The sequence below is a fragment of the Heterodontus francisci genome, chromosome 47, assembly GCF_036365525.1.
Source record: "Heterodontus francisci isolate sHetFra1 chromosome 47, sHetFra1.hap1, whole genome shotgun sequence".
In the NCBI taxonomy this organism is placed as follows: Eukaryota; Metazoa; Chordata; class Chondrichthyes; order Heterodontiformes; family Heterodontidae; genus Heterodontus; species Heterodontus francisci.
This window is the reverse complement of record NC_090417.1, coordinates 14,818,833-14,840,201: the sequence shown is the minus strand read 5'-3', so window position 1 is coordinate 14,840,201 and position 21,369 is coordinate 14,818,833. Positions and strand designations below refer to the sequence as shown.

At 46.9% G+C, this 21,369-nt stretch overlaps 1 protein-coding gene across 4 annotated transcripts in view; it reads left to right on the top strand.

The window, feature by feature from the left end:
* The first annotated feature begins 575 nt into the window (after positions 1 to 575).
* ash2l (ash2 like, histone lysine methyltransferase complex subunit) overlaps positions 576 to 21,369 on the top strand; it is a 46,368-nt gene continuing 25,574 nt past the window's right edge. The window contains exons 1-10 of one of the 4 annotated variants that reach the window (XM_068023274.1): positions 576 to 662; positions 1,271 to 1,334; positions 2,836 to 2,984; positions 4,579 to 4,667; positions 7,441 to 7,535; positions 10,800 to 10,895; positions 13,390 to 13,485; positions 15,732 to 15,807; positions 17,713 to 17,730; positions 19,004 to 19,066. In XM_068023274.1, the coding sequence (XP_067879375.1) occupies positions 580 to 662; positions 1,271 to 1,334; positions 2,836 to 2,984; positions 4,579 to 4,667; positions 7,441 to 7,535; positions 10,800 to 10,895; positions 13,390 to 13,485; positions 15,732 to 15,807; positions 17,713 to 17,730; positions 19,004 to 19,066 (829 nt within the window). In that variant the 5' untranslated portion in view covers positions 576 to 579. The remainder of the gene's footprint in view (positions 663 to 1,270; positions 1,335 to 2,835; positions 2,985 to 4,578; positions 4,668 to 7,440; positions 7,536 to 10,799; positions 10,896 to 13,389; positions 13,486 to 15,731; positions 15,808 to 17,712; positions 17,731 to 19,003; positions 19,067 to 21,369) is intronic. The other 3 variants (XM_068023275.1, XM_068023276.1, XM_068023278.1) reach the window with 3 other exon arrangements.

Sequence of the window (21,369 nt, the reverse complement as noted above, 5' to 3'; positions counted from 1 at the left end):
CCAAGACTTTCTGGATTTGAGGAAGGACATTACATTTTGGAGCACATTAAATTCCTGTTTGGAATTATTCTTGAGGATAAAGTCGCAGCATGTCGAGAGGCGTGTAGGTGGCAAGCAGTGATGTGGCTGGGGTGTGGGGGTGGAATTCCTTCGTAATAAACCCCAATTTAAGTGGGTTGCATGAGGGAGAGATGCTTCAATGAGGGCAGTGTCACTGGCATGGTGCCCCTGCTGCCACCTCACCATGCAGGGGAAGTCAGAATGAACAAGTTGTGAACAGGAACCAGCACACAAACAGCCATCAGTGCCAATGTCCAGTGGGATCAGACTGTGCACTTGGTTGACCTTTTATGGTCTTTAAGGGGCATGTTGAAGGTAACTTCCGCAAATGATTTCCCCCAGGACCTGGTCTGATGCTTGAATGGAGGACTGAGAGGGCAGCTGTAGTTGCAGCTGCAGCCACTAGTGAGCAGGATTTCTGTCCGCCGACTCTGCGGGGACTTTAAGGGGCGGGGCGGGGCGGGGCGGGGCCACCGGAGCGTGCTCGTTGTTCTCGCGAGAGCGGCAGTGGGCAGCAAGATGGCGGCGGCGGCGGCGGCGGCGGGAGGAGGAGGAGGAGAGAGTCCGGGAGCGGCCGGAGCGGAGGGAGCGGGAGGCGGCAGGTGGGACAAACAGAGGAGCAGGAGGAGAGGCTCCGGCTGGCCGCTGGGAACTCTGTCTCCCCTCTCCCCCCCGCACTCCCCCCCCCCCCACTCCCCCTCCCCCTCCCCCTCCCCCCCCTCCCCCCCTCCCCCCCCTCCCCTCCCCTCCCCCCCTCCCCCCCTCCCCCCCCTCCCCCCCCTCCCCCCCCTCCCCCTCTCTCCCCTCCCCCCCTCCTCCCCTCTCCCCTCCCCCCCTCCCCCCTCTCCCCCTCTCCCCCTCCCCCCTCCCCCCTCTCCCCTCCCCCCTCTCTCCCCTCTCTCCCCTCCCCCCCCTCCCCTCTCCCCTACCCCACTCCCCCCCCCCACTCTCCCCTCCCCACCCCTCACCCCTCCCCTTCCTCCTCACCCCTCCCCTTCCTCCTCACCCCTCCCCCCACTCCCCCACTCTTCTCCCCCCCTCTCCCCACCCCTCACCCCACCCTTCCTCCTCACCCCTCCCCCCACTCCTCCACTCTTCTCCCCCCCCTCTCCTTCGGCGCCCCCCCCCCCCCCCTCCTTCAATTGGAGACTACCAGCTATCCTGGGATCAGTGCACAGTGCTCAATATTGACCCCTTTGTTTTATTTCAGTGACTCCACAATTCCTGATTTAGTTGTTACAATGGAGACGGAATCCTCTGGTGGGAAAGATATTGTGAGTATTGCTTCGGTCGTTGTGAGACTGGAGGAGCCCCTTTGTTCAAGCAGCATCTGTGGAGAGAGAAGCAGAGTTAACGTTTCATGTCTGTGATCCTTCATCAGTTCTGACCTGAAACATCAACTCTGCTTCTTTCTCCACAGATGCTGCCGGAACTGCTGAGTATTTGCAGCATTTCTTGTTTTTATTTCAGATTTCGAGCATCCGCAGTGTTTTGTTTTTATCCCTTTGTTCAAGCCCTGCTGTGTTGGGAGTCAGCAGCTGAGGTGGTTTTTGATTTGCTGCATCCTGGGTCGGGATGGGGAACTCGCTCGTGTTCACTCTCCTGAAGCCCGGTTGAAAATTTTGGTGAGTGGCCAGCACGTGAGGGCAGCCTTGTTTTGGCTGACATGCAAAGTAACCCACTCAGTCAGAAAGCTTCCACACTCCTGCTGCTGTGATGGATTTAAAAGGAAGGTTTAACTCTCAGCTGTTGTTAATTTCATTCTCAGTAAAAGGACGTAGCTGGCAAGGCTGTCATTTATTGTCTGTCCCTGATTACCCTCGAGAGGTGGGAATAAGCTTCCTTGAACGGCTGCAGTCCATGTGCTCCAGGTACTCTCATAGTGCTATTGGGGAGGCAGTTCCAGGATTTACACCCAGCTGAAGGAAGGGCAAAACATTGCCAAATTGGTTTGATGTGTGACTTGGAGTGGAACTTGTAGGTGGTGGTGTTCTCATGCATCTGCTGCCCTTGTCCTTTTCTGGAGTAGAGGTCGCGGGTTTGTAAGGTGCTGTCTGAGGAGCCTTGGTGAGTTGCTGCAGTGCATCTTGTAGATGGTACACACTGCTGCCACTGTGTGTCGGTGGTGAAGGGAGTGAATGTTTGTAGATGGGGTGCCAATCAAGCGGGCTGCTTTGTCCTGGATGGTACTGCGCTTCTTTGCTGCAACTTCATTGTTGGATCACACTCAATAGCCAATTGATGGAGATCCAAGGCATCCTCCGAACTGTACCTCAGCAGAGAGTCAGTGCCTGCAGGAGAGGAATGGGCAGAAATCGGGTGAGAGATCCTGAGTCACATTGCTATACTACTGCCTTGAAGGTTTATTCCAATTGCAGCATTTTGCTGTCCTGTGTGTTTTGTATCACACTGCTTGGAAGGTGGGTGTTCAAGGTGTTTATTCACAGGCTCCTTTGATAGCACCTTCCAAATACACGACCTCTACCATCTGGCAGAACAAGGGCAGTGTGCTGTCTGTGGCTGGGCTTTGCTTTCCTGCCTTCCTCACGAGCTCACCATAAGCAGCTGCCCTTGGCATGGCGTGGGGATCGAACCTGCTCCTTCTCTGTGATTTATCTGTTTGATAAAGTATGTGAACCTGGTACACTCTGTGCATTTTTGCTGTTGCTTTGACCATTTCTCTCCCTGACCTGCCATCACAGGACGAGTGCATCAGTTGATGACGTGTTGCTGCTTTTTTCCGTCTCCGATCACTGAATTGTCTTGTTTTTCCAGGAGGCGTCTGGCGACAGCACTGAAGCCACTGATGCTCAGCAGGTTGGGGCAATGGAGGAAGAATCTGTAAGGCACCTCGGTGGAGTGGAGCTCCAGTGTGGGATCTGTGTCAAATGGTTCTCAGCAGACACATTTGGGCTTGATACAACGTATGTCATTTGAAACTTGTGCTGTGCATTGGTCACCACGGTTAGTTTACGTGCTGGAATTCAGTCTGAGAGGGCTGGATTTAAGACGATACATTATATTCAAGTATTCACGTCAAATATGGTGAAACTTGTGGGCCAATTTTAACCTAAACCTTCATCAGCCTGACCCTTTGCAGCTGGGTGAGTGAGGTTAATATTTCTCCTTAATGTCTTGCCGAAAGCATTGGAATTGAAAAGCAAGGCAGTCATTTTTAAACTTGTATTGAACCATGGTTCGACCACGCTTGGGGTACTGTACACACTTGTGGTCTCCTGTATTGCAAAAGGGATGTAGAGACATTGCAGAAGTTGCAAAAAAGGTTCACAAGGTTGATGCAGGAGCTGAGGTGATACTTATCCAGGAAGATCAAACAGGCTGGGGCTCCCTGCTGCAGAAAGACAAGGCTGAAGGGTGACTTAATGGATCTCTTCACAGTATTGAAAGGGTTTGATAGGGTAGACATGGGGAAAATCCTTCCTCAAGTGGAGAAGGGAAAGCTTGGGGGCCATAAATATAAGTTAGTCAATAATAAATTGAGAAGAGAATTCAGGAGACGCTTCTTTCTTCAGACAGTGGTGAGTATGTGGAACTTGTTAACACAGGGAGAAGTTGAGGTGAAGAGCGTAGATGCATTTCAGCAGAGCACAGGTGGGAGAAAGAAATAGCAAAATAAGCTGGAACGGTGGGAGGAGACCCTGGTGCAGCACAAAGACCAGCATGGACCAGGTCACGCTGTAACTCAATGCTTGAATTGCAGGGTGGGAGAGGAGAACAGGAGTTCACATTGTGGTTCAAGTTGGCAGGTGCTCTTTCTCCCCCTTATCTGGAAGGTGCTGATTGCTGCAGGAAGGTTGTGGGGGTTTGGCGAAGGGAGTGGAAGTGCTGACGACCTTTGGTACCCCACTTAGCTGGTGTCATTGTTGAGGCCTGACTGCTGACAGCACTTGGAGGCAAACTGTTTCACCACTGGATGGTGCCATTTCCTGTTCCTGGCTGGTGCCTTGCTCTGGGTTGTGATCAGCACAGGAACCCCAACTGGTGAATTCATTTCTTCTTCCTCCTCCTTCAGAACAACATTCTGTTCCTACCCTCCGCCTGTAATCACGGGCGTGAGAGGGTGACTCAGATTATCTCTGGAGCTTCGATATTTTTCAATTCATTCGCACGATGTGGGTGTTGCTAGCATTGTAGACTCACAAGTTTTATTGTTCGTTCACTGGATGTGGCCATCACCAGTAATGCCAGCGTTTATTACCCATTCCTTATTGCCCTTGAGGAAGTGGTGGTGAGCCACCTTCTTGAATTTAGCTGAGTGCCCCTTTCAGAGGGCAGTTAAGAGTCAACCACATTGCTGTGGATCCGGTTTTATTAACTATTAAATTTCCGAGTTGCTGCAGTGGGATGTGCGCTGAACACTCCACTCACACAACCTCTGCACTCTCGAGAGCTTCTTAATCATTTGAACTGAAGTCAGGACTGCAAGTTTATTTGGAAATGGTAGGGTTGAATTTGTGGGATGTATCGAGTTCTGATCGCTGGCCTTCTTGTTTTCAGCTCATGCCTTCCATTTATGACCAACTATATTTTTCACTGCAACATGTGTCACCACAGCGGGAACACCTACTTTCTCCGAAAACAAGCAAGTAAGATTCCTAACCATGCAAAGCCCCCTGAATTTAATTGTCGATGAGAATGTCTTCAGTAAAAACGTTGTGATGAGAGATCATAACTTTGTATTGTGAAGGTTAGTGGCGATTCTATATTTTATTTGATGAACGTGTATCCCGGAGTCACATCTGGAGCTCTCTTGGACAGTTACACATGAAAACACCTCAACTGGATCCTCTTCTATATTATACTGGAAGTAATACAGTCTGTATTCATAATTTAACCCTTTGAACCCGACAAACTCTTCTGTGTCCACTTGAGAGTTTGGAGGGGATAATTGAGACAGATCTTAGTGCCAGCTCTCCACACATTAGGGAACAGCAGTGGTTGAATCTGAGAGCTTGCTGGTAGGTAAGGAGTGCTGAATGCACTAACTGAGGAATTAATCAGCCAGTGATTCCTCTGAAAGGACTAGTAAGAGAGGTGAAAATTTCAGGTCGGGGATTTGCTCAGGACATAGGAACAAATGAGGTCAGAGCAGGAATAGGCCACTCGACCCCTCAAGCCTGCTCTGACATTCAACAAGATCATGGCTGATCTGATTTGTAACCTCATTCCACGTTGGGGCAGCAGTTAGTACCGCAGCCTCACAGCTCCAGCGACCCGGGTTCGCTTCTGGGTACTGCCTGTGTGGAGTTTGCAAGTTCTCCCTGTGACTGTGTGGGTTTCCACCGGGTGCTCCGGTTTCCTCCCGCAGCCAAAGACTTGGAGGTTGATAGGTAAATTGGCCATTGTAAATTGCCCCGAGTGTAGGTCGGTGGTAGGAGAATGGTGGGGATGTGGTAGGGGATATGGGATTCATGTAGGATTAGTATAAATGGGTGGCTGTTGGTCGGCACAGACTCGGTGGGCCGAAGGGCCTGTTTCAGTGATGTATCTCTATGACTCTTCCCACCTACCCCCGATAACCTTTGACCCCCCCCTTGCTTATCAAGAATCTATCTACCTCTGCCTTAAAAATATTCAAAGATTCTGCTTCCACCACCTTTTGTGGAAGACAGTTTCAAAGACTCAACCCTCTGAGAGAAAAAAATTCTCCTGTTCTCTGTCTGAAATGGGCGCCCCCTTATTTTTCGACAGTGACCCCTAGTTCTGCAATCTCTCACCATTTAGATAATACGCTGCTTTTTTTATTCTTCCTGGCAAAATGGACAATTTCACATTTTCCCACATTGCATTCCATTTGTCAGATCTTTGCCCACTCGCTAAACCTATCGATATCCCTTTGTAGCTTCCTTATGTCCATTTCAGAACTTACTTTCCTACTTATCTTTGTGTCATCAGCAAATTTAGCAACCATACCTTTGGTCCCTTCATCCAAGTCATTTATATAATTGTAAAAAGTTGAGGCCCCAGCACAGACCCCTGTGGCACACCACTCGTTACATCTGGCCAACCAGAAAATGATACATTTATGCCTGCTTTCTGTTTCCTGTTAGCTAACCAATCTTCTATCCATGACAATATGTTACCCCCTACACCATGAGCTTTTATTTTCTGCAATAACCTTTGATGTGGCACCTTGTCAAATGCCTTCTGGAAACCTAAGTACAGTACATCTACCAGTTCCCTTTTCTACACAGCACATTTTGCTACTTCAAAGAACTCCAATAAAATGGTTAAACATAATTTCCCTTTCACAAAATCATGTTAACTCTGCCTGATTACCTTGAATTTTTCTAAATGCTCTGCTATAACATCTTCAATAATAGCTTCTTACATTTTCCCTCAGAGACATGTTAAGCTAACTGGCCTGTACTTTCCTGCTCTGTGTCTCCCTCCCTTTTGAGTAAAGGAGTTAGATTGTCTATTTTCCAATCTAATGGAAAGTGTAGCCACGGCTGTAATGCATCAAACAGCAGCCAATTTGTAGACAGCAAGCTCTCACAGACAGATAATCTGGTTCAGTGATGGTGGTTGAGGGGCAAATAGTGGCCAGGACACCACAGAAAACTCCCCTGCACTTCTTGGCAATAGTGATAAGGTATCTTGTACGCCCACCGAACCAGATAGAAGGGACCTCGGTTTAACGTCTCGTCCAAAAGACGACAATGCTGACAGTGCAGAATTCCCGAATTTAGGGAATTTTGGAAAATTAAAACCAATGCATGAACTATCTCACTTGCCACTTTTACGACCCAAGGATAATGATCAATGCAGCAAAGCCCTGTGGATATGCATGACTTCAGAGAATGTGCTACACAGAATATCTGTTCACAGTAAAGCTCTCATCCATCCAGGATCTCATTTCAGAGTTGAAAGTACTGAGAGTGCGCTGCACTGTCAGCATTGTCGTCTTTTGGACGAGACGTTAAACCGAGGTCCCTTCTATCTGGTTCTGTGGGCGTACAAGATACCTTATCACTATTGCCAAGAAGTGCAGGGGAGTTTTCTGTGGTGTCCTGGCCACCATTTGCCCCTCAACCACCATCACTGAACCAGATTATCTGTCTGTGAGAGCTTGCTGTCTACAAATTGGCTGCTGTTTGATGCATTACAGCCGTGGCTACACTTTCGAAGTACGTCATTGAAGTGAAGGGACATCATAAGGTCAGGAAAGGCACTATACAAGAACAAAAGAAATAGGAGCAGGTGGAGATCATGCGGCTGGTTGAGCCGGCTGTGCCATACAATATGACCACGGCTGATCTTGGGCTTCAGCTCCACTTTCCCGCCTGCTCGCCATATCCCTTGATTTCCTGAGAGATCAAAAATCTAGAATTGCCCTTTTTTTTTCCTGCCCTGCAGATTTGAAGGAAATGTGCCTGACAGGCCTTGCGAACCTGACCTGGCGCTCCCGGACCCAGGACGAGCATCCCAAAACCATGTTTTCAAAGGATAAGGTACGGTGTGGAAGCCTTGTGTCAATGCTTGCAGAGTTAATCCCAAATATCCAGCTCCGAGGGGCTAAATGGCCTTCTCCTGTTGTTATGCTCCAATAATCTAGGTGCCCAGCTGGGAAGAATTTACACATGTTTCTCCCAAGTGTGCTACCCCTGCAGCACTAATGGGCAAAACGAACCTGGTCACGCTCCCCAAAGCCAGAATCTAAATCACGGAGTTGGACAAGGAGTGACGCTTTTGAAATGAAGTCATTGTGTTGCAATGTTATCTGTTTGCTGCCTCCTTACAAATGATTGCTGGTTTAATTTCAATCCTCTGTCCATGGAGATGGGAGGACTGGGTGTTTCTGGCTGCATCTCGAAGCATTTGGGGTGTTGACCTGAATGTGGACTAGCAAGAGAAGTATTGTCGAGCATTACAGGTATCTGATAATTTAAAAGCTGATGAAACTTTTGAGGCACAGAAGATACTTTTTTTATTAGTTCAGGGGATATGGGGATCGCTGGCTGTGCCAACATTTATTACCCATCCCTAATTGCCCTTGAGAAGGTGGTGGTGAGCTGCCTTCCTGAACCGCTGCAGTCCGTGTGGGGTAGGTACACCCACAGTGCTGTTAGGAAGGGAGTTCCAGGATTTTGACCCAGTTACAGTGAAGGAACGGCGATATATTTCCAAGTCAGGATGATGTGTGACTTGGAGGGGAACTTGCAGGTGGTGGTGTTCCCATGCATTTGCTGCCCTTGTCCTTCTAGTTGGTAGAGGTCGCGGGTTTGGAAGGTGCTGTCTAAGGAGCCTTGGTGCGTTGCTGCAGTGCATCTTGTAGATGGTACACACTGCTGCCACTGTGTGTCGGTGGTGGAAGGAGTGAATGTTTGTGGACGGGGTGCCAATCAAGCGGGCTGCTTTGTCCTGGATGGTGTCGAGCTTCTTGAGTGTTGGAGCTGCACCCATCCAGGCAAGTGGAGAGTGTTCCATCACACTCCTGACTTGTGCCTTGTAGATGGTGGACAGACTTTGGGGAGTCAGGAGGTGAGTTACTCACCGCAGAATTCCCAGTCTCTGACCTGTTCTTGTCGACACAGCGTTTATGTGGCTGATCCAGTGCAGTTTCTGGTCAAAGGTGACCCCCAGAATGTTGATAGTTGGGGATTCAGCAATCATAATGCCATTGAACGTTAAGGGGAGATTAGATTCTCTCTTGTTGGAGATGGTCATTGCCTGGCACTTGTGTGGCACGAATGTTACTTGCCACTTATCAGCCCAAGCCTGGATATTCTCCAGGTCTTGCTGCATTTCTACACGGACTGCTTCAGTATCTGAAGAGTCATAAATGGTGCTGAACATTGTGCTTTCATCCGCGAACATCCCAACTTCTGACCTTATGATTGAAGGATGGTCATTGATGAAGCAGCTGTAGATGCTTGGGCCCAGGACACAACCCTGAGGAACTCCTGCAGTGATGTCCCGGCACTGAGATAATTGACCTCCAAAGACCACAACTGTCTTCTTTTGTGATAGGTGAAAGTCCAACCAACAGAGAGTTTTCCCCCTGATTCCCATTGACTCCAGTTTTGCTAGGGCTCCTTGATGCCACACTTGGTCAAATGCTGGCTTGACGTCAAGGGCAGTCACTTTCATCTCACCCCTTGAGTTCAGCTCTTTTGTCCATGTTTGGACCAAGGCGGTAATGAGGTCAGGATCAGAGTTGCCCTGGTGGAACCCAAACTGAGCATTGGTGAGCAGGCTGTTCGTGGGAAAGTGCTGCTTTATAGCACTGTTGACGACTCCCTTCATCACTACGCTGGTGATCGGGAGTAGACGGATAGGGCTGTAATTGGCCAAGTTGGACTTGTCCTGCTTTTTTCACGTTGCTAGGTAGATGCCAGTGTTGTAGCTGTACTGGAACAGCTTGGCTAGAGGCACAGCAAGTTCTGGAGCACAGGTCTTCACTACTATTGCCGGAATGTTGTCAGGGCCCATCGCCTTTGCAGTATCCAATGCCTTCAGCCGTTTCTGTATGTCATGTGGCACGAATTGAATTGGCTGAAGACTGGCATCTCTGATCCTGGGGATATCAGGAGGAGGCTGAGATGGATCATCCACTCGGCACTTCTGGCTGAAGATGGATTAAAATGTTTCAGCCTTGTCTTTTGTACTGATGTGCTGGACTCCCCCTTTGCTGAGGATGGGGATATTTGTGGAGCCTCCACCATTCACCACTGGATGTGCAAGACTGCAGAGCTTAGAACTGGTCCATTGGTTGTGGGATCACTTCGCCTTGCCTGTTGCACACTGCTTTTCCTGTTCAGCATGCAAGTTGTCCTGTGTTGTAGCTTCACCAGGTTGACACCTCATTTTGGGTGCTGTTCCTGGAATGCCTTCCTGCAGTCTTTTTTTGAACCAGTGTTGGTCCCCCAGCTTGATGGTAATGGTAGAGTGGGGGATGTGCCGGGCCATGAGGTTACAGATTGTGGTTGAGTACAATTCTGCTGCTGATGGCCCACAGTGCCTCATGGATGCCCAGTTTTGAGTTGCTAGATCTGTTTGAAATCTATCCCATTTGGCACGCTGGTAGTGCCACACAACATGATGGACGGTATCCTCAGTGTGAAGGCAGGACTTTGTCTCCACAAGGACTGTGTGGTGGTCACTCCTACCAATACTGTCATGGACCGATGCATCTGCGGCAGGCAGATTGGTGGGGACGAGGTCAAGTATATTTTTCCCCCTTGTTGGTTCCCTCACCACCTACCGCAGACCCAGTCCAGCAGCTATGTCATTTGGGACTCTGCCAGCTCGGTCGGGAGTGGTGCTACCGAGCCACTCTTGGTGATTGAAGTCCCCCACCCAGAGTACATTCTGTCGCATTGTCTAAAAATGACCACTACGAATTGAAAATGGTCCCCTTTCATTTAAGAGGCTGATGGGGTGGCAGAGGGGGAGGAAGGGGCAGGACCTGCTCCTTGCATGCTCTCTTCCTGGCCTGCCATTGTGACATGTTAACTCACTGCACCTTTGGCCCACATGGGGCCTGATCAACTTGCACAGGCAGGTTGCCTTCCAGATCATGTGGGACACAGTATCTGACTCGGGCAGGGAAGTGAGTTGTGTGCCAGTAAAACTATAAATCCTCAGATCTGCATGGATTTTGAAATGGAATGTTTCATGTTTTTCATTTTGCTTTCTTGCATGGTGTAGGATGAGTGGTATGTGATTCATTTTGAGCCTGTGATCTTGCATCTCTCCTTGTGATTACTTTTCAGGATATTATACCTTTCATTGACAAATACTGGGAATGTTTGACTACTCGACAACGACCGAGCAAAATCACTTGGCCAAACAATATTGTGAAGACGATGGTGAGTCTCCCATGGAATGGGATTAAAATTTCCGCTGTAGTTTATTTTTTTTTATAACTACAGCAACAGTGACACTCCACTGAAAAACTGTCCGTTTTTCCTGCAAGTTACTTCTGTCGGGCAGTTGATCTGTGCTGCAAATAAAAGTTAAGACATATTTCTGACCTGAGAACCATAGTCTGTTGCCACTGCGATCTCAGTTGTGTTGAATCTTCGGAATTTCTCGTGTTATTTCCATTTGAGTCATGACGCTGCCCAGCAGCATAGCTTTGTCCTTCTGAGCTCAGCACTGCCGAGAGGGCACTTTGCTGAAATGATATTATGTCCCAGAAAACAGGCTGTCAAAGCATTCCGCTCGAGTGCCATACTGAGGGAGTGCTGCACTGACAGGAGGTAGCGTCTTTCTGAAGAAGTATTAAACCGAGGCCCCGTCTGCCCTCTTGATTTTCAAGTATGGGGGAGATGTCCCTGTTGTCCTGGTTCATATTTATCTGTTAACTAACACCATTAAATCAGATGATCCTGTTGTTATCACATTGCTGTTCGTGGGAGCTTGCTGTGTGCAAATTGGCTGCTGCCTGTCCTACATTACAACAGTGATTACGTGAGTGTTTCATTGGCTGTCAATCACTTTGGGACGTGTGCTTGTAAAATGTGCTTTAGAAATGCATTTCTTTTCATACGCTCGAGGAATGGACTCAATTTAAGTGAAGCCAGAGCTTTGGGCTGTACAATAGTGTGCCTTTGCATACTGTCCACCCTGTTTGCCCCATCCCAGCAATGCAGTGTGCTGTCTGACGCAAAGAGGAAAGCCTCTTGGAGTTCCTGGATGTGAATCTAGTTATCCACGAATAGCCCTCGGAGACTGATGGAGCAGAAACTAGAGAGAGAGAAAAAATGTTGTACTTAACTGCCCTGCAGCTCAAAATTAAGATTTGAATTGATTGTTGAGGAACAATAGCGCAGTGGTTAGCACCGCAGCCTCACAGCTCCAGCGACCCGGGTTCAATTCTGGGTACTGCCTGTGCGGAGTTTGCAAGTCCTCCCTGTGTCTGCGTGGGTTTCCGCCGGGTGCTCCGGTTTCCTCCCACAGCCGAAGACTTGCAGGTTGATAGGTAAATTGGCCATTGTAAATTGCCCCTAGTGCAGGTCGGAGAATGGAGGGGATGTGGTAGGGAATATGAAATTCATGTAGGATTGGTATAAATGGATGGTTGATGGTCGGCACACACTCGGTGGGCCGATGGGCCTGTTTCAGTGCTGTATCTCTAAAAATAAAAAATAAATAAAAGAACAGGTGTAGCAAAAGTATGGAGTGAGACTGTGCTGACTTCTAAAATGAATAGTTACTTTTTTTGTCACGTGTCCAAACAAGTGGTGATTTTCACCCTCACCATCTGGACAGTAACTTTGCACACTGTTGACCCCTCCCCCGTTGAGTTCAGTGAAATAGAAATGGGGAGGATCTACAGTTGGTGGGCAGGTGATGCACACTCTGTCATGGTAATCAAACTGAAAATTTACCCCACAGCCTTTTGGGCGTGTGCTGTCGCTGGTTTGGAAAAGCCTGCTGAACTGACCATTTCTATTCTTCATTCAGCACTTGCTCGTTTTTTGCCCACGTTTTCTGAGCGCTGGCTACATTTCAGTTCTCAAACGTTGTACAGCATTGCCGGTCCAAGGAGGGAGTATGCGTTTACTCCCCGACAGCATGAAATCCTATTTGGATCCCCTAACTGTAAGACTCCAGCTGAAGTCATTGCTGAGTCTCGTTTTCAGCCATGAGTGGATGGGTCAGTTATCCTGGTGTGTAATGTCTTTGCTGGAGCTCTTGAGATCCTTTTTATCCTGGCAAATTCAATGGCAGAAGTGTTCTTGGTATTGTGCTAACCATCACTATGTTTGTCTGTATGTACGCAGAGATGGACACTGTTAGTACTGAATTGCTGCCCTGTGCATACACAGCTTGAATTTATCTTTGACTTTTAATGCCGTAAAACATTGCAGGGTGCTTTACAGAAGCATAGTCAGGCTAAAAGATGACACCAAAGCAAAGTAAGAGAGGTTAGGAGGGGTGACTAAAAACTTGGTCAGAGTAAATTTTAAGGAGCGTGTTAGAGGAGGACAAGTTTGGGGATGGTGGGGGCGGAAAATCCAGATGGTTGAAGGTCCAGCTGCAAATAGTGGAGTGTAGGATGCACTAAGTGCGTATCATGGCAAATTCCTTGCTCGCAATGTGCTAACAATGTGCTAAAATCCCCTTTGTGGTGATTGGCACAACCTTCAAAGACTCACCACATGGGTTCTGAGCATCTGGGGAGAGGAGCCACACTGAATAACCAGAGTCTGTCAGTAGCAGAACAAGCAACCGTTGGTATGTTTGAAGGCAGCTGTCATGACGAGGTGCAAAAGCTTTTGTTTTAATTATTCAGTTGTTGTGTTTGGGCTAACTTGTGGAGCCTGTGACCAATTTTGGATGTCTCTGAAATTTCAGACCAAAGAACGGGATGTGTTTTTGGTGAAGGAGAACCCAGATCCTGGCAGCAAAGACCCACAGGAAGAGTACCCCAAGTTTGGACTGCTGGACCAGGTAAGAATCCTACTGCCTGCAAGGAGCTAAGAGATGCAATTGCACGCTGACAGAGTGAAGACACCAGCAAAGCAGTGCCAGTTATCAGAGCAGAGTTTGTGCACTGGCCACCAAACATGAGCTCAACTAAGATATTGCACTGCTGAGCCCAGCTACTCTTTGTTGGAGTGGCTTTAAACTTTTATCTTGGGGGCAATACACAATTGTTTCTAGTACTCGAGAGATTACTGATGGATGTCTGATGGCATCCAGCACTGTGGCAGGTAACGAGAATTGCTAGTTTGGTTTCTGGAATGAGAAGTTTATCCGAAGAGAGATTGATTGGAATTTGTTTATATTCTCTGGAGTTTGAAAGAATGAGAGGTTTTCTCCTTGAAACTAATCAAATTCTTAGTGGGCTTGATGGGGTGAATGCTGAGAGCTGTTTACCCAATCTCGAAAGAAGTTTAGAGCTAGGTGTTAATAGTCACAGGATAAGGGGTCGGCCATTTCAGACTGAAAGAATTAATTTTCTTCACTCAGAGTTGTGAATCTTTGGAATTCTCTGCCACAGAGAGCTGTGGATGTTCAGTTGTTGAGTATATTCAAGACTGAGATCAATAGATTTTTGAGTACCACGTGGACCGAGGGATAGGGTGGGAAAATGGAGTTTAAATGGAACTGCAGCCATGATCTAAATGGTGGAGCAGCCTCAAGGGGCCGCATGGGCGACTTCTGCTCCTATTGTTAAGCACCTCTGTGTTTCATAACACAATCAGTGCTGGGCGCCATAGCTGGCAGGAGTTGACAGGTATTAAACTTAAATACTGGGCAGCAAGTTTGTGAGGATAATCCTCAACATGAAATATTTGCTTAAAACATCAACAGACTTTTTTTAATGAGAAAAGCTAGACAGACTGTCGTAAGATTCAAAGTCTCGGACATGTCTTTTTCATGTTTTGTCTTCAACAGGTGCGAATGCTTGGTGGGTTTGTTTTTAAGTTGATGGATAGATAAGTATCTTGCATGTTGGTATATGCTTGGAGTATGCTTTAGTTGCCCCATAGTTTTTCAAACTATTGCAGTCAGAAATTTTCTGAAGTGCAGGTGATAAATGCTTGAACTATAGTGGCACTGCTTAAGGAAGTTGCTTTAAAAATTATAATAATTAAGTTGCTTCTTTCCTCTGACAAAAAGCACTATGCATTCAAGTATTAGATGTAAAGATTAATGGTGGGGGGGTGAGGCCTGGGGAATAAAAGGAGCAATGTAATAGTAATGATTTCTTTGTGAGCAGTTGTGTTACAGAGCATTGTTTGTGTCTTCGTTCCCTGTTAGGAATACCCTTCACTCTCCACTAACCGATTCCACACCTCCGCCCATCCCAGTCACTGTCTCCGGCTGATCCGGACCATTTTGCAACCTGTGCATCTGATTTCGCCAGGAAATTAGCTTCCGACCCCATCAAAGACCGCCTCTTCCCACCTCTGTAATATTGCCTTACTCCACCCCGTCTCAGCTTACCTGCTACTGAAACCCTCATTTGTGCTTGACTCCCTCTTCTTTGACCATTCCAAGGCTCTCCTCCTGTCTTCTACCCTCAATAAAATTAACGTCATCCAAAACTCTGCCGTCCATATCCTAACTCATACCAAGTCCTGCTCGCCCATCACCCCGAGGTTTGCTGACCTGCCCCTCAATTTTAAAATTCTCATCCTTGTGTTCAGATCCCTCCAGTGCCTCGCTCTTCACTTAATGTGCAACCTCCTCCAGCCCTAAAACACTCTGAAAACTCTGCATCCCCCCCACTACCCTTCGTCCCACCATTGGCGGCTGTGACTTCAGCCATCTCAGCCCTAAGCTTGGAATTCCTTTCCTAAATCTTTCCGCCTCTTTTAAGATGCTCCTTAAAACCTGCCTTATGGACCAAAATTTTTTCGAAGTTAAAGGCTCTTGATAAAATTTTGGTTAAACATTTGTTTTGTCCTTTGGTACATAAATACATTAATAAAAGGGGTTTGTTGTCCCATCAGCATTCTTCCAATGCAGGATTAAAACTATGCCAAGTGAAATTTACCATGTGCTTTAAACAGTTTAAAATTGAGCCTTGCAGTCTGCTGAGTACGGTTGTATAGAGTCTTAGAGTTCAGCAGGAGACCATAAAGTCCATCATGCCTATGCCAGCACAGTTGGATGCTTTAGCTGTTGAAGTGATGTGCACTGCTCTACTGAAACTGGCTTGCTGCTTGGAACTCTCTCTCTTGCAGGATCTTTCGAACATTGGCCCAGCGTATGACACACAGAAACAAGGTGGCTCCTTGACCCCGGGAGGCAACCTCAATGGTATGTTGATGACTTCAGTACAGAGCTGGTCTCGATTTGAGTTTCTAGTCCATCATTGGCATGAATGCATCTTCTGGCTTTGTTGTGTTTAATTAGATTTGTCCGTCAGTTTGTTACACTGCGACAAATCTTCAACCAACTGTCACTTAGTACGTGTGACCTTTTTTTAAAAAACATGGTTGTAAACCAAATATAGCCAATCAGATAGAGGAATGTGTAAAACCCATGGGAGGGTGATTTGTTTGCACTTTTGTGTAACTGGCACTAATCGTCTTTATGCTCAGTTATAGAGAAAGCAATTTGAAAAAAGATATTTTTTTCATGTATTTACAGAAGCCACCTGTTATCTAGACCCTATGTGTTAGTGTGATTTGCTGTCCTGGGTGTTGTCAAAGACTCCCTAACTGTCTGCAAGTGTTCGCCCCATACGAGGAAAGAGCCTTTACAACTAATGAGCAGGGGACAAACGAGCAAAAGTTGGTTAAAAAATATAAAATTTAAATAGGCATTGGTAATGTGTAGTCAGTGTACTTAATGTCTTCATGAGTTGCTGTGTTTTTACAAAGATGTCCTCAAATGGATCAGGTGTTCGGAGATTGTTAGCACACAGTGGTCAGTCCCGATGTTGAAGGTGGAACTCCCGGTTCCATTCAGTCCTCGTGGGATGTAGAATGCCAGGGATCTGGAAGCATCCTGAGGAATGAGCATAGGTTGAAGCAGTATCTCTGTGTGGCGAGTTACAGAAGCTAACCAGTGTACGCTCAGTCAAGATCCCTGCTGATTGATTCACCATACCATCAGTTGGTTTTCAAGCATTTTGTTTTTTTAAGAAAAGATTTCCTTGTTCATCAGTCGTCTGCTCCAAATGGATGTAGCATTCCATCCAGTCCATCACCTTGCCATGCATTCCCACGATATAACATGCAATCGCCCAAGTTCCCTACCTTCCAGTTCAGATCCATTACATGGAAATCTGAGGCATGAAACCACCCCATAGTCCAACTTTGCCCCATTCCTCATGCAAGTGTAGATTATTTCCTGGTTATTGTTTTCAAAATAAAATGTAGCGAGTTGGGAACTTTGTTAAATGTAAAAAAGGCCAAGGTCTTCGAGTTCTTCTATCATTCTTGTATTCACGATGCAATGTCAATGGAGTTGTTGATCATTGCAATTAGTCTACAACAGACTCAGCATGAGGTGAGGAAAGCTCCCACTGTTGGGGAGCTTTGGGAACCATAAGTCTAAAGTCATCTGTTGTTCTCAAGAGTTCCGATCAAAGTTGGACAGGCATGCTTCCAAAAATACACTTTCTGTGTGGTGTTGGGCATTTCAAGTATTTTCTGCTGAGACTCAAGTCTAGAATGGTTCGTCATATGTCCTTGAGAAAACTTAGCTCTTTGTCTATTTAACTGGACATTCCTTAAATGGAAATGTCTTTGTAAATATTGTCCCAAAAATTTTGCTGTACAACCAGCCTTGCCCATGGATGGAGTGGTCAAGTGATGAAAGGTCACTCCCCCAGCGAACTCTCCCAAGAGCCAAGTAGTACTTTGGGCCAACTGCAAGGCTTTGGGCATCTGAGGTGCCTGTCTGCATGCCTCGCTCGAGGTCGGCTTTACCAGCTGCAGTTACTTTCCCCACCCTATAATTTGTGAAGATGCAGAGGGAAGGGGGTGCTAGGTGCCTGGGTCTACCAGTATGCTTGCGAGCGGTGGAAAGTTGAGGGGGGGGGGGGGGACACGGGGCAGTGCTGTCCACTGGTGGAGTAGCAACATGCATGTGTAACTTGAATGTGTTAAGTGATCTTCATGAAACTAGATCAATAAGAGCTATGCATCAGAGTGCATAGTTGTTGCTTGTGTTGTTCTTGGACTATACAAATGCATGCTTTGACCTCTCTTCCAGGTGGACCTTCATTTGGAGGTGAAAGTTTGTGTCATACCAAGTTCTGAAACTTAAGTATTTTGTACCTGGCTTAAAACGCTGCTTCTTCTAGCAATGTGCAGTGCCTTTTCGAAAAGAATTTTGCTATTTCCTCTGATCTGAACTGGGAAAAACACAGCATTTGTGCAGGGGAGGAAGAATACTATTTACATTCAGCCTAACTAGAATCACAAGACACAAACTAAGATTGAAATGCTTGCACATGCTGGCATGAAGCAAGCCATCTTCTGTTTTCATTTTAGTTTGGAATTAGGGCAGCAATTTATCGGCAAAAAGTTTAAATGGGCGTGAAGTTCCTGTTCATGTTCCTCTTATACATTTTGAGCATTGAACAGTTCAGATCAGATGATCCAGTTAAACTGCAATTTTGAGTGGTTGGTGGTGGTGATGGAGATGATCTTAAATTTGCTGTGTTGAGCTTCAGGTTGTGAGCATTATGAAAGCTGTATACACGAGTGCATTAAAAATCTAAGTTACACCCAGTGGTTGTGATAGGGAGGGAAGGTTGGTTTGGCTATGATTTTGACCACCGTCCAGCTGCAATGTAGAGCATAGCCCAGCTGAGTTAACACGAACCCGACCCCCAATTCAGGCTCTGGTGCCATGTTTAAAGTTTCAAACTGTCCACTTCTCCGTGCAACATCCTTCCTCCCTCTATTGAGTGCATTCCACTTCCTTTCTGGATGGCAGTCTTTACTTTATCCCTTCCCCCAGTGATTCTTGCTTCTTTCTCCTACCTGTCCATTTGGTGGGTTAGTGGGCAATCTGGTGTGGGATTGTGATTTTCCATCCCCCAGGTTCTGCTGAATTATCTGCTCTAGCGTGTTGCAAGAGGGTCTTTGTTTCTGATCCCAGCAGCAAAGTGGAAATATTGACTAAGAGCGATGCCCGCTGTGGTCCAAGAGCTGCTGATATTGGTCATATAGACTTTCAAGTCAGGCCCGGTTTCTTGGGTTGGGACTGGAGGGCAGCCACTGTCTTTCGGGCTTATCGCCTGGCACGAGTTGGTGATGTGAGTAGAGCAGACACAAAGTGTTGGTGTGAAGGCACCTACCCATACTGTGATTCCTCAGTGGAGCTCCTGCTATTTACTCACACAGAGTCTGTATTGAAAGGTTGTTGTCTCTGTAATAGAAGCACTCCCGTGTGAAGCCAGCAAGTCCCAGGGTATTTTGGGCACTGGCTGGGTGCTGCGAACTGAACACTACAGGCTCTCAGGTGAGAATAGTGGCTTCACAATTTGTGTTTGCAGGGCGGCCCAATGGTGCAGCATGCAGTGACGGGACTGGGGGCCGGGCCCGTGACCCCGCGCAAGGTGAGTTAACAATTTCCGCTCTAACTGCCTGGGGAGAGGTGGGGGTGGCTGTGGATGACGGAGGGGGGGATGGGGGGGTTGCGGAGGAGATGGCTTCAGCAATGTGGTGTAGGTGACAGCCTTGTCATCTCCACTTGCAAATGTAACCGAGATTGGAAGGGGGACAGTATCCTGTTCTGCAGACACTGTTGGACAAAATTGAAGTTAAGAGTTGCAACTGATGAGATGAAGTTTATAGCTGAGTGTCCTAAACAACTTCCAAATCGAAAATGATTCGACCACCATCTTTAGCTCTTGGAGATTTGGGCGGTCAGACTGACAGGAGGAGATCGTCCACTGGGGCTTGTACAGTCATGTAGTTGGTATCAGCCCTGCATCAAATCCTCGCGACATTAGGCTTGATTTCGATCCACCACGTGTCTCAGATTTAACTCAAAAGTTGAGCAAAAACTCTTCGACCCGTCCTGATTGAAAGCACCCTCCTTCAGTCTTTTCAGCACTGATCTTCCCATATGCAGACACTGTAGGTACAGTATTGTGCATCGATTGACTTGCTACACGTTGTTGCTGCACAGGGTATTTAGTACAGTGTATGTTCATGGTAGATTCCTCTTGTCAACGTTTCTGTTTGAAATATTTGTTCTGCAGTCTGTCTTCTACGTTGACATTTGTAAAACTGTGCTTGATAAGGGTGACGTAGTTAAATCCATGTGACAGTTGATGTAACATTTGGTATGAAGTTATGATCTCGCCCTGTCTCTTTGAGTGCATTTCTGTATTTATCAAATGAAGGGTATAATTTACGTGTGATTCATGGATACTAGTTCTGATATTAGCCGAAGGGTTTGCAGGTAGTGCAGAGGCTGGATTGGAAATGTGTTTCCAATGTAACAGAACACCTAAACATGTTAGTTTGTTTTTTTTTTAAAATCAGTACATTACTGATGCCTAAATTAATCAAGCTCGATTAATTTAGTGCAAATAAAATTACTTAATTCAATTCAGCTAACAGTCGATTCGAACTCTGGTTACACAGTGTTTATGCATAGCTGTTGCATGTACATATCTGTCCTGGATAGCCAGCACTTGGGAAAAATGCCTACCTTGAAGGATTTGACCTCACAGACTAGAATCTCCCCAACGTGGTCTTGTGAAGACGGATCTGAATATTTTCAGCCTTTTTTTCAAGTTACTCTTGAAGCATTATCTATTTCCAATGTAATAAAAACAAGAAATGCTGGAAATACTCAGCAGGTCTGGCAGCATCTGTGGAGAGAGAAAGCAGAGTTAATGTTTCAGGTCAGTGACCCATCATTGGACCCTTTATTTCCAGTGCATTTGCTTCATACTGGCGGTAGGAATTCCAAAACCTAAGTAGCGAGGAGGAAATTGGAGTGAAGAACAATTGTTGATTTTTCTCTGTCTTGGTTTATATTTTCTCTTGGGAGTTTTAGCTTGATTAACTGTGTACTACTTGAAAGTGGGTTATATACTTGTACTGGCCCCGACCCCACACGGAGATGTACTGCTTTCCTGTCCTCCCTAACCCTCACTCTCCATTTTCACTCCCCTATCCATATTTACAGCCACACCCTTCACCTTCGTCACATGCCCAAGGCCACTGCTTACTTTCACTCACCAACTGCATTCTGAACCCCTCTCCAACCCCACTTCCTTCTGCCTCTGTCTCAAAAAGAAACTTTGCTCCCAAGTCACTTCGAACAGCAAGGCAGAGGCCAGAAATCCTGCCCCCTCCCCCTCCCAATTTTTTGTTTCTTAAAATGTATTTTCAAGCTCCCAACTGGCTACCCTTTGGCCCACCATTCACCATGATACTTCTGCAGCCATCACTCTGCTCTACATTCTCCCTTCCCCTTTGATGCCCATGTTGCAGATTTGGTGTGCATCGCTTTAGCCATCGATCACCATATCTTGCTAAACCTCATGAACCCACTACTTGAGGATCATCCCATTGGCCCTGGCTTCTTATCTTTACTGCCAACTGCCTCCTTAAACCCATCACCTGCAAGTGTGAGGAGCATGTCGACAACTTATACTGAAGGTTTTGAATATTGTTTACCCGCTTGCCTGAATGTTTTCCCCCATTGCTATCCTGACACGTCAAGCCTCCCTATCCCTGAAGCCATGTCTATCTCTAGCTTCTCTTCTATCCTCATGCTCCTTGCAAGCTTATTGTGCCAGTAGAAACCCATGTCCTGTTATGTTAACCTCCGTTCCACTGAACTGCAAACTACTCAGTTTCCTTTCCTGGGCCCCATGTTACCTGATCTTAGAAATTGTTC